This window comes from Lampetra planeri, chromosome 50 (genome assembly GCF_965212315.1).
Source record: "Lampetra planeri chromosome 50, kcLamPlan1.2.h2, whole genome shotgun sequence".
In the NCBI taxonomy this organism is placed as follows: Eukaryota; Metazoa; Chordata; class Hyperoartia; order Petromyzontiformes; family Petromyzontidae; genus Lampetra; species Lampetra planeri.
In genome coordinates this window covers 1,304,996-1,318,407 of record NC_136156.1, presented here as the reverse complement: position 1 = coordinate 1,318,407, position 13,412 = coordinate 1,304,996, and the positions used below count along the sequence as shown (strand labels likewise).

Genomic DNA, 13,412 nt, shown 5'->3' with positions numbered 1-13,412 from the left:
CCCACCCAAGCTGTGGGGGCAGCGAGTGTTGTCAGCGAGCACCCCTACGAAGGTTGGTACAGCACATCGCAAGGGTGCGAGTGTGGCCAGTGCTCATGCCCGGTCACCTTCATCTCCTCAGTTTGGGGGGTGGTTTCTTTTCCCCACACCAAACCAGGTACTCATTTTTTAAGGTCGAGTCAACCTAAAGGTGGGCCGGGACTGGTTGAGACGTTCACCGCAGATGTTGTCCCGGTGGGCGGGCATGAAATTCGGACCGGCGCGTTTGTAGCGGCCGGTGTAGCGGTTAGCCAAAACACATGCACGCCCGCCATAAATGATTATATACGTTCTCCGTAAACGAAACGTACGCAAGCGGGTCAGCGGTAATGCGACAGAGCATCTCACGTGAACAGGAAGAGACGCGACATAAATCGGTTCAATTCTGCTGAAAGAAAACCCTCCACGCAAATCTAACACCTGCGGCATTTGGACAAGCGACGTGGGATTTCGGCAGGAATCTGGATGGCACGACAGGAGGTCAAATGCGCTAACCCGTCTGCCGCTTATTTGCGTGACACTTTCCAGATGTCCGATTTGAAAGTAAAATTTGGCTTCTCGTGGCAAAGATATTTCCTGCTTGCTCAATCCCCGGCATGGAAAATTGGTGGCTCACGCAACTGCTAGCGGAAGGTGCCTCCCACTTGGATGCAGGTCTAGACGGCCCGTCTAGAGGGTATTTTGGCCTACTCTTTCACGCTGGTCAGAAGCCATGGAATGGGTGGGAGTACCCACATTTTATCCGGCCACACGCGACCAGTCGACCGACTAACTGCGGGCATACCCGTGTAAACATACCCATGTAAACACCGTTGGGTGGACAGAGGTTATTTAAGAAACTCGCATCATTGTTTTAAACTGCCGCGCTGGGAGCTAGAATCTAACCGGCGACCTCTGGATGGCTAGTCCAGTGATCTGACCACGAGGCCACCGTGGGGCAGCGTCGGTGACGGAGCAGCATTGCAATCGCCATTGCGCTCGATTGCTAAGATCCTGTAGTGTAGCGACAGAAGATTATATTAATTAGGTTTTTTTTGTAATACGTATATACATTTTTCTATGCCAAATATAATTTCGCATTTTAATCATTGTAATGCATACGCGTTAGCTTTTCAGAGCCTCGCCAAACCAAACGGACGTCTTAATTGAGGCACAGCATTCAATTAAATACAATAACACAACCGTGCAAAGCAGCAATTGTCAATCTTTCCAAGGTTACATTACAGCATGACATCAATTCTGCATGAAGAACATATCGTGTAAGCCAGCCAAATTGCTGTACGCATACTGAATGTGGGGGTCTGCATGGCAGGTGTTGCGATTCAATTCCACAATGGGATGCACGCACAAGTAACACAATCCTCACTCACAGCGAAGACACGAGCACATGCAATTATACACGCCAACTATGCCGTTGAAGTTGCGGGCACTCCTTTTAATAGCTGCGACAGCTAAAACAATTCCGTGATACACTCGGCGGTTAAAAAAAATTTATTGGGTCGCTTATGTGAAAGCCAAATTTAAAATAAAAGAAACGATCATTTAAAAAACTAAATCTGAAGTTTAATACTTCACCTACACGCACCACTAATAAGTGGTGCGTGTAGGTGAAGTATTAAACGATAATTATCGTTTCACTTACAGAGCCCCACTGCATTCGTCTTGTAAATCGGTCAGCGCGGTGCCGTGTTAGCAGCGTGGGCTTGCTACTACTGCAAGCCTCGGCGTTCATCGCTGCGAGGTTTACAGGGAACAGGGGAACGCGCCCAGAAACGGGCCTAGAGTCCCGGCACCCACGCTCCAAGCCAGAGTTCACATTTTATGCAACGGCGTTTTAAGAGCGGCGCCAACGGCTGAGCGTTGCACTCGATTTTCTCGTTTTACGACGGGAGCACAAAAAAACACAAACGGGCTACCGCATGGCGCGACCGCGTTCAAGCGACTGCCGCCCGCGCCGCCTCGCCCCACAAATTCACGGCGGCCGCGTGGCCCGGTTTTGCCTGCGAGAGCGGCAAGCGGTCGTATGACAGAACCTTTCATTTAAAATCCCAGCCACCCCACCGACCCGCCCCCGCCCTGCCCACCCACCCACTCTGGGTTGTAACCGCGAAGGCGACAGAGAGCGTAATTACTTTGCACATAAACCGGATTATGTCTCGGAAATGCGTGCCTTCCTGTGGACGACAACGCCAGTCTAATTGAACGGCATAGTCCCTGGGCAATTATTACGCCATCAACATAGTCTGTCGTGTCAGCACATTGAAATAGAAGCGCGATCGTGTAGATAGCCCGCGCATGACATTGCCTTTGTCATCCTACGACCCACAGTGCGCTCCACAAGTTTGGCACGTGAATGGCAAAGGGGCAGCCCTAATAATTACTGCTATTGCCGCTGCTGCTGGCAGAAGGGACACAGCTACATTACAGGGATCTCTAGGGAGAGCCCCTATAGAGATAATTTGGCCTTCTCTTTCACATTGGCGAGACATCTCGGAAGATGTGAGAGTACCCACAATTTACCCCACGCAAGCTGTAGACTGACCACCATGTAAAATGTTAAATTGACAGCGTTCGTAGCCTACCTTCAACGGGTCTCCCTCGTCACCCTTGTTGCTGTTGTTGTTATTGTTACTCTACCATTAGCATCGTGTGCTTATATTTGACACCCTTTGTTCCAATGACCTTAACCTTACACGGGCTTTCACAACAAATACTTTGATTCATAGTTTATTTTGGGCTAGATGGTGTAGGGATAATGTCATTTTTAAAAATTTAACTATAACCCTCCACCGTCCGACAGAGCCAATAAAATCAAGTTGTCACGTGGGCAAACATGCCGTGTTGTCCTTCCCCGCACCTCCGTTTAGCACGGTTGGCGAGGTAATAGGCAGATGTAGAACAAAGGCAAACATCCCCATGTCATCAACATAGGCTGTGCTGCTCTTTACACACCATGCCAGGTACTCGTGTAAGGCTGAAATCGACCTCACTACCGCACACACACACGGACACACGCGCAAACACAAAACGCTCTCTCACCGTGAGGGCAGCAGCTTCTCATTGGCCAGGTACCCCGGCTGGTTCTTCTCCTTGCTGTAGTCGCCGTACTTGGCCTGCACGGCGTAGGAGGCGAGCAGCACGCCGGTCTCAGGCGGGCAGTAGATCTCCTCCGATAGGATGCCCTCCTTGATCTGCAGGTAGAAGAGTCGCTGCGTGGCCTCCTGGATCAGCTCCTCAGACACGTCCTCCGGGAAGTACTTGGCGCGAAAGCGGAACTGCACGGGGTTCTCCTTGCGGATGTCATGCGAGGAGACCTTGGAGGGGAGGTTGGGGCGGGGGGGGGTGAGAAATTAGCCGGCTCCGTCAGGCCAGGTGGGCACCCTCTCATCACCTTTCTTTTTCCACCACACAACCGAGCCGTGCCCGGGACCCGTACTGTGCCGGCCCGGCGCAGATCGGGATGTTGGCTGTAGATTGTTTTTTCCTACTGCAGAAGGCGCCATCGGATGTACTCGGCCGTGCCGACTTGGTCATCCACGCCGGGATGGTGGTGGTGGCGCGTTCTGCAGTGTGAAAAATAATCTAGAGCCGCCGACATTAAAAAGGCATTCCTATTCCACGCCTGGCCCCGCTGGGCCCCTCCGAGCCACATTCACACGCGTCCCGTGAGGCCAGAGTTTCGCGCTTTGGTTCGGTTCCCAACTCGGCAAAATACTGCGAGGTTCCTGTCTTGACACGGCTCGAATGTGCCCGTGGAGACGGGGGGGGGGGAACTAATCCGGTGGCCAGTAGTGGAAGTGCATGTGGCCAGTTCCAGGATTATTCAGGCAATGTAAAGTTGTTTGGTAATTATCAATCATTCGTATAATCGTGAAAGTGGCTTATTTACTTTGGCATAGTTTTTAGGACTGTAAAGTAGAGTTTCACGGTGCAATAATCATCGTGAGATCTCTCAAAGAGTAGGCCCTTGGAGCAGCCGCCACCTGTTAGTCCACCAAGTAGGCTCTGGATTCCTCCGTGTGGATTTCTACGACATATCAATATGCAGGTATCTGTAAACATGGGTTATTTCTGGGTGTTATAGTTTTTATTATAAAGAACAATGCACATTATTGTTCATTATAAATTCTACTTGAAAAAGAGACTTTGTAGAGTCATCAGCTCCTCCACTGGCTGAAACGGAGGGAAAAATGTAAATGATTTATCCGTACGTTCTCTCCGCATATTAGTGTTGTTGAGAGTGACCTGAACTCAAGAAAAATATGAGCACAGTTGGGCTGAGTGCCTGTCTCTATATGGGAGATACGAGCGTTTAGGGTATTCGGCCCCTATAAATGTCCTCGTGATACGCCACTTCCTTGAGCTATCATTTGTGACAGCCAGGTCGTTTCTGAAAAGAGCCATATAGCTCAGCGGGCACTTACCTGGCAAAATAAAAATAGTTTTAGTTGCGTTTCAAAACGCTTGTAAAATATCAGAGCGTCGGATGCACTGGGACGTGCCGATGCTGGGACGGTGACGATGGCGCATTCCTTTTCACGACTTACGTGAAGAGACAAAACACAAAACGGGCGGCCTTTGGACCACATCCACCAACCCTTGCAGCATACCTCGGGGCAACATACCTCTGGGTACCACACCCTCCAACTGGTGACGACCCCGTAAGAGGGTTTTGCAACCCACACCGACGCAACGACAAAAAAATGTGCCGATGCCGAAGCGAAAAATACGACATTTTATTTTCTAACTAAAACAACTGACTTGTAATGTTTCTTTTTTTAAACGTTGTTGAATAACACACAGAACTGCCCTTTGCTTCATCCGCTGGTGGAGTAGGGTCTTCCCCACACCACACAGGGTGGGGGTGGGGTGGGGTTGTGGGTGATATTTAACCATACTTCACCATGCTGGTCAGTGGCATTGGTTGGGAAAGGTGTGGCACATTGACATGGGTGTTTCGAAGTGCAGAACATTTTGTAAATATTGTGGCTTTACTCTCCAACACACCAGTGTGCCGTACTAGTAACCAGGGGCGGTTTCTTCATTAGGGCGATTGGGCGACGCACCACCAATGTCATTCAACCACAGAGTCACGCTAGCAGCCACTGTGCCTCTGGATATAGTCCAATCAGCGTCATGTCCCGTTCTGTGGAGTACCGCCTCTTTTTGGGCGATTTCATTCCGGCTGAGAATCGCCCAGAGTGGTCGCATAGACTTACATTCAAAGATGTTTTTTTTTCGAACGGGGGGCGCTGCAATGCATTCTCTATGGCTTCCGGGAGGGCTCGCACTAACGTGCTTACGTCATCATACGTGCTTACGTCATCATACGTGCTTACGTCATCATACGTAAGCACGTTTCATCCAACAAAATTATTTGTCGCCACCTAGTGGAATCTTTAATAAAAGAAACTGGAGTGGATTGTATTAATAGTGAGTATAGAAACAAACAAGATGTATTGTAAGAGTCACTTTATTTTTCATTAATATTAAAGAAGTGAAGTTGCCTTTACATGCTTAAGCTGTTAATTTATCCATTGCATGGGTGGACCTTATCCTTATCAATCATCCAGACATTTGCCCCCCCTGAGAGATTTTGCAGGAGCCGCCACTGCTAGTAACGAATTGGCCTTTTTGTTTGTGTGACAACCCTTACCAATTGGCCGTGTTGGGTGGTTGTGGGTTTAAAGACACATTTATATTTACGCGATCTAACCCCCAAAAAAACCTCTACTGTGGCCTCTACTGCCCACCGATTACCCTCCATGTCAAATCGAGCCATTCACGCAGGATCAATGTACTTTGCTACTCATGCCTCTATCGGCAAGTTCCTTTGTACAGCGCAGAAACCCAGGAACAATATCCTGATGTAGGCCGCACTGCTGCTATTGTGTGGAGCAACCACAGCTAAAACGTGTGCTGAGACAACAGAAGCCCGAGGCTGTTTTCAACATCTGTCATAGTCAAAAGATCGTTAGGCATCTTTGCACGGCAATAAACTTGGGTTAGAAAACATTCTAAACATGCAGTTCTGCGACATATTTTAGTGGAATGCAGTTAGGTCACAAGCACCAGATTTCAAATAAATACCTGAAGGCCAAGTATTAGCTCCTCCTACGGCAGGACAGTGTGTACAGTGCTGCAATCCGTATTTAGATGCTGTTACATCTGCCTTAGTTGATTGTCATATTTTGTTTTCTTCAAACGTTTGCGTATGGTAAAAGGTAAAGGTGCAGCCCTAAAATGCCTTGATAATGTCACTGCTGGCAGAAGGGCCTTCACTAGGCAGAGCACCGACTCGACAGCACCTCTAGAAGGTGTTTTTGGGCTATTGTGCCACACTTTAACCCCACCACCCATGACTTTGGCGTACTGCTGGGTGCGCAGATGGTGTGAGATGCAGGGGGTGGTTCACAACACAACAGGCTCAAATATTTAAACTGCCATGGCAGGAGATAAAATCAAACTGGTCACCACCTCTGGATTGCAAGTCCGGTGCACTGGCCCATTGGAGCACGACGATGTTGAAGCTAGATATTTCTGGTTTGGTAATAAATATATATTCCAGTGACTTGTAGAATTATCATAGCAGTAGCAGCATGCGTGGTTTGTATTTTGTCTAAGTTACCTTGGTTTTGCCAAGGCTCAGAGCCGGCCTTTGATGGATTAACAGGTGACATCAAAGAGACGCTTCACTTCCACAACGAGGCCTTGCAGTATTTTTTTCACAACTGTCCATAATAATCTCTTTTTGAAAGAGAGCAGTTTTAGAAAATGAAACATTGCTACTCGAGACAAGCCTCGGATTTTCCTGCTGAGCCGGCAAACTAACGCGATGCACTTTGGTGATCTCTGACAAATGGGAATGTGCATTCGTGTTAAATATTACTTATCTGGCTTCAACAGCGAGGAAAAAGTATTCGAATTATTTTTTCCCGTTTTCTAAAATGCACTTAGTGAACGTCCATGGGGAAGAGTTCCCATTTGTTACATATTTTTTTAAAAGGACTGAGTCGAGTAAGACCTGTGAGCTTACACGAGTGTGTTCGCCGAATTGTTTCCCCAATGGGGACATTTCATAAATAAAATAGCCCAAGACAATGTGAAGGGTAAGTGCAGATGGCAAGCACATATTTCATGGAAGAGCTCGCAGTTTGCTGCGAGTATCGCACGAGGCAATACTGTTGTTTCAGAATGAGACAGCTGCCACCGCCATTTTAAAATAATCTCACACCCAAGACCTTTTCTTTTGACATTTAAGAGGTGAAAAAAATAACCAAAACGACTACGTGGGATTTATGTGAAATGGAGCTCACTAGGATGGAATAACAATATTTCCCCTCATGAAACTGACAAAAAATATTTTTAAAATTAATACAAAGTTAAACACATTTCCAGTCTAAATATTTTAGCATCTTTGAGTGCTGGTAGCTGTGTGTTCAGGAATTATTTACACTCCTAAAAAAGTTTATCAGGTTAATATGTGCCTCAAAGTTTTTATCTATTTTATGTTTGTGAACTTTAAATACCAAAAGTGTATCAGACATGAGTACAAATTGTAATTTACAACACTGACTTTTCACCCTCACACGGGACTTTTAATTTTATGTTGTTGATAAAGTTATAGAATATTAAATGTTATCCTCAGAAACAATAATAAACTACTGCCTAGCAGCGTTATTATAAGGCCTCATCAATTTCAAAGGCGATGGATGCTGCTGGAATGTCATGGTTAGCAAGCCGGACTTGCAATCCAGGTCACCGGTTCAATATTTGGGCACAGCAATTGAAATAATGGCGCCAGTTTCTAAAATACCCCCACCTCTCTCCACCCAGCAGTAATAACTCGCCCACCACCACCTCTAGACTATCGACAGGTCTCATGTGGCAGAGTAGGAAAAGATTTAGCTCGAGAAAGTGTTCTCTCCTGTTTGCTATGTATGCTGAACTTCTTTCGTACTGTACGTAGCCAACCGTGCTAATTGGAGGTGCGGGAGGGAAGGACAACAAACTAAACACAAAAAGCAGTTCTAAAGAAGTGAGTTTTCAATCTAAATGATTTAAAAGTGCATAGCTTCAGTGGCTTCCTAATCTGTGAAGGAAGAGCGTTCCAGACGGCCGCAGAAGCGCATCTGAAAGCGTGCGATGCGCTGACCGTCTTTCTTCGACGGCCAGCCAAAAGCTGCTGCTGCGAGGGTGACCAAAGTTCGCGTGATGGTTTATGCTCCTAGCTGAGATCGTGGTTAATTTGTGGCGAGCACTTTGTGTGCAACGAGCGCGAGGGCCTCTTCCGCCAGCAGTGGCGTGAACAAGCAATTACAGGGGTGCCCCTTAATCTTCACCTTTTCATCAACATCAAAGCAAGATGCCCTGAAACTTTTGGCGTTACCCTCAGGAGTTCACAGGGAGGGCATTAAGCGAGGAAGAGCAGCCGGCTAGATACCACGCAGCCATCGATGCCAGATCACCCCCTGCAGAGCTATTCAGTGTCACTCTCCTGCTGCACAGAGCTCGGATTGTGTCCAACGAGCGTTCAACGGACTGTGTCGTGGTGACACTCGATATACTCCGGCGAAGCAGCTAACTGTGCCTAATAAATGTTGCGTGCAGGTGGCATCCCTACCATCTAATAACCCACGTTCACAGTCGCCGCAATGCGTATCATCAACTAATAATAATTTAGAGACGTTTGTCAACCCGCTGCCGAATGAACGCCTCGTTGTCCTCGTATCACTAATATCACTCGCCAGGCCGTGTCGGTCAGGGAAGTTGTTTGACCATACTTCACCACGCTGGTCAGTGCGGATTGTGAATTGGGATGAGGCGGAGGGGGTGCAGGTGGGTGGGTGGTAGGTCCTGGTGACGCACGGTGGTGGTCACCCATTCAAGCCCTATTCCAGGCTCCAAACCTGCTTAGCTTCTGAAATCATATGGCATCGGTTGCATGCCAGGCGATTTGGGGTCCGGGCTCACTCCCCGACAGGCCCCAACTGCCCCCTGAGAAATGCGAACGCCCCCGGGAGGCGCCCATCGCTCGTCGCCTTCTCTGCCCCCCGGACGACGGCCTCCCGCTCCGAACACCACGCGGCCGTTTTGCGCGCACCGTAACACACCTGGGTCTTTTAAAGAGGCACAGCGGAGAGTACAGCAACGGCACGGTGCTGTCAGGCTAATTGGCGCTCCCTAATAGCCAATCGGAGGATTCGTGTAGCCGTTGCTTATGGAATGCAGCGAGGGCTTTTAAAAATAAGTATGCCTCCTAAATGAGTATCATCTCCTTAATGTGGTTCTTAATGGCCATCTTAAAAAAATGAGGAGTTTCGATTGCTTTGTTGTTGTTGCTATAATGGGAGAACAGCGCTCCACAACGAGAGAACTAAACAGATTCGTTAATGGAGTTTTTTATTTTTCCAGGCGACTGCCTCTTCTTTTTATAATACGTGTCTCTGGACTTCTTTACGAATTACAATGCCAATCAAGCATGTCATGAGAATAATTCCCGAGCGGATTTCAAAGCCAGCAGAGCATCGCGTGACATCCAATATTTTCAATCTTCAGAAAATATTAAAAAATAATTTATCACACTGTTCGGCTCGTCCACATTTTATTTTGCTTCTATATTTTTGGGTGATTTTTTTTTCTCTTCTCCTCAACACTATTCCTGGTGCTCTATCAGCGTTGAGTCACCGACACGAAAAAAAATCCAATTTTGAAAAATATCCTACCCCCACGTGTCCGTGATTGACTGCACAACAAATATTTGACAGAGCATCTTCGTCGCCTGCGTATCTTTAACACACACTTTCTAAAACACTCTGCCTGACAATCAAACCCTATGTAATGTTACATTACCAGAGCTGTGATGGAGCCAAATTGTGCCCAACCAAATTGAATAACAATGGGTCATTTGTTTGTTTGTGTGTGTGCAGTCATTGGTGGTGGCTGAGCTGAGAGTGATGGGATGTTTCTTCCAGGATGCCTGTGTTGTTGTCACTGGCTGGTGGACTGTGACCACGTAACAAGCTTAAATAAGTATATTTGGCAGTTCGGGGATGCCATCATTTATTATTGATACCACGCCACCCGTACAGTACACAGAGGCGCCAGAACAAAGGCATGTTTGAGATAATTACTGGATAAGAAAATTAATGCAGACCAAAAAAAAATCTAATTTCATCGTGAACAGTGGTATCGCTTTGAACCGCATTTGTTTCATGAGTGCAGGGTTTAACGCCACTGCAGCTGAAGAAATCGTACTCCGAGCCTCACAATGCCCATAGTATTTACACGTTAATAGAGCTATACATTTTGGAAACTCTTTGTCTCTCAAGTTCACCTGGGAGGGAAATGCACGGTCACTCGAACCCACTTGTATGCGCCGAAACGGCCATCATATTTCAGATTCTTCCCAAGCAAAACATATTTGTGCAATCTCCATAGCAACAGCGGCTAGCCGGTAGTATCTAGAAGGCAAATGAGGGCATACCAGTTTAGCCGCTCAATACAAACTCACGTTTCACAAAAATAAGCACACTCAGGTAGCGACAGAGTGGCTAATGGGTCATAGCACGTTGCCAACACTGCTGGCGTCTGGGTTTGAATTCAGGTTTCATCCGTCCGTGACTAAACTGGACACACAAGGGTAGTGCGTTGATGGTCTCGCCAGTGTCCAACACATCCAATTTTCGTTTTTCCACTTTAATTCGGCACGTTTCAGCTCCGAGATGTCGAAATGTTGGTTTGATTGCCATGCGACAAAGATGGGTTTTTTGCAGGGAATATAAGGAAGCAACACTGTGGTGATAAGGAAGAAGTTTTGTTTCATCATATTCTGGGGCCGTACTCTGGCACAACTAGAGTTCCAAATAGAATTGTTGTTCAGTGCATGGCAGGAAGCTGACGGCACAGGCGGAATTTTAATGAGGACAACGCAGCCGGCATAATTTACAAACATTTAAAAATAAATTACTTTTACGATACCGGCTATTCCTCTTGCTGCGAAAGCCTTCACGGGCGAATGCTGATGTCGCCAACGAAGTGAGGGAATGAGAACTCGAAAGCGACGATGCTGGCCACCACTCGGGCTGGGCCATTGCAGCAGTCATCTCTAGAAATTCTCACCCTTGTACGAATCCAAAAGACCGGCCAAACATTACGGTTGACTTGTGCGCTCACAAGCACCATTTTCACTTGGGAAATCTTCGCTGGACACAGCCGAAATGAGAATTGAGAAAAACAACAACATTACAAGCAGCAGCTGTGAGCACACGCGACACTGCTTAATGAAGTGTGGGTGAGTTTATTTGCCTGTGTGCCATGCAGGCTGTGGTCGTAGAGCAGGGACCATTATACGGTGATGTTGATTACATAGATTAATCGACTAACGATTGTAATGGATTACGTTTTTGTTTTATTGTGGTCCATTACTTGGAAGCCGTCCCACACAATGCACCTTGCTGCCTCAACAAAGGTAGGAGAGCCCCGGCGAGCGACGCCGTGCGTCATGCAATTCACGACGACGCCGACGACGTCCCCAAGCCACGCTCCATGTCAGGCTTCCGTGAAGCGGCACTCGACGTGGGAACAGGGGTGCAACTCTTCCCCAACTAATTTGCGAGCGATCCGATCGATAAAATCGGCCGGCTACTCGATCACTTCATTATTTAAATTGGATAACGCGGCCCTGCTGCGTGGGCTTCTGGGAGATGTCACGTGTGCAAGTACCTTCTTGTCCATCTTGAGCCATCCGATGGAGCCCTTGAGGTCCGTGTACTGGAGGCCGAAGAACCAGACCTCGCGGAGTCCGATGGTGCGCACGACCTTGCGGAATACAAAGACAAAGATCCCCCGTTTAGCCTTGACAGACTGTTGGGGCAAGTGCTGTTAGCGAGTAGCACCTGTGAAGACCGGCACGGCGCACGAGGGGGTGGGTGACCAGCACCACGCCCGACCACCTTTGTTTCCCTAGTGGCGATGTTTTTATACGCTGCACCAGGTACTCATTTGAGGCAGAGTCTTCCTCAGGGAGGCCCAGGACCGGTTCAGATAATCGTCACTGGTATTGACCGTGAGCGGGAATCGAACTCGGGTCGCCAGGTTCGTAGCGCAGCATAGCGCTAACCACTACACTATCACTCCACACTGCGGACCACACACGTGCACACACACACACACGCACACACACATACACGCATGCACACCCACACACATGCACACACACATGCACACACACATGCACAAACACACACACGTGCACACACACATGCACACACACGTGCACACACACGTGCACACACACGTGCACACACACGTGCACACACGCGCACACACACACATGCGCACGCAGAAACACACACACGTGAACACACACGTGCACACACACATGCACATACACAAACATGCACACACACACGTGCACACAGACACATTCTCAAACATACACGTGCACACACACTCACACACGTGGACACACACACATGCGCACACACACGCGTGCGCACAGAGAGGAGACCCCGTCAGCACCTCAACTCTGCCATGACACCCAGCGCTCCCGCACAGTGGCGGCACGAGGGGCGAAGCAAAACCAGGCGGCTCAAGGGGGCCTCCGGATAAATTACATTTTGAATCGGAATGCACCAAAACATTTCGCTCTAATTCAGATCTGAACATGAGAAAATGAACACGGAGAAGATAAATAGACCCTCTCAGTTCTATTTGATGTGCAGCCCTCTTCTCTCATCTCACGAAATCTCGCTCACCTTGCACCAACATCCCCGTCTCATTCCTATCCCCGAGGGTGCCCCCAATTGGGCCAACAACACCACCACTCATCTTCTTGGTTCTTTCGGTAAAGTCACGTAGAATGGAAATAATAAAATAATAAAAATAAAACATAATACAATAAATGTTATTTATTTTTATGTATTTATTATTTCCATTCTACGTGACTTTACCGAAAGAACCAAGAAGATGAATCCCTGCAGTCACGAAAGCTTTACATCGAAACACCACCACTGATCCCACAGGTCAGGGTGTTGCCACCCGTCCTGCTTTTTCCAGGATCGCCTTCATCCAGCAGTGGAGTGATCACGGCCGACGGTGATGGATGATAAGACACTCGATGCAAAGTGTTTACATGTTTGAACTCTCCCGGTTCTTCCGACGATATGTCCCTGGCTTTTTTTTCTTTGTAGCTCGTCGATTAAAAATCCTACCCACACGTGCTTCCCAATGGCGGATCGGGCTCGTAAAACCTGAGCAGGATGTAAACCTCCACAGAGGGCTGCAACTCTAGCATCCATTGGGGATGGAGGTGTGGTTGTCATTTCAGCTCCGAATTTTATGGGGCAGTTTTTTTTTTATATAGTTGTGTA

At 47.9% G+C, this 13,412-nt stretch overlaps 1 protein-coding gene across 2 annotated transcripts in view; it reads right to left on the bottom strand.

Moving 5' to 3' along the window:
* The window catches only part of LOC144734209 (radixin-like), a 64,951-nt gene that overhangs the window by 24,354 nt on the left and 27,185 nt on the right, over positions 1-13,412 (bottom strand). For both annotated transcript variants that reach the window (XM_078616312.1, XM_078616311.1), the window contains 2 exons: positions 11,764-11,859; positions 3,079-3,353 (listed from right to left, as the gene is read on the bottom strand). In XM_078616312.1, the coding sequence (XP_078472438.1) occupies positions 3,079-3,353; positions 11,764-11,859 (371 nt within the window). The remainder of the gene's footprint in view (positions 1-3,078; positions 3,354-11,763; positions 11,860-13,412) is intronic.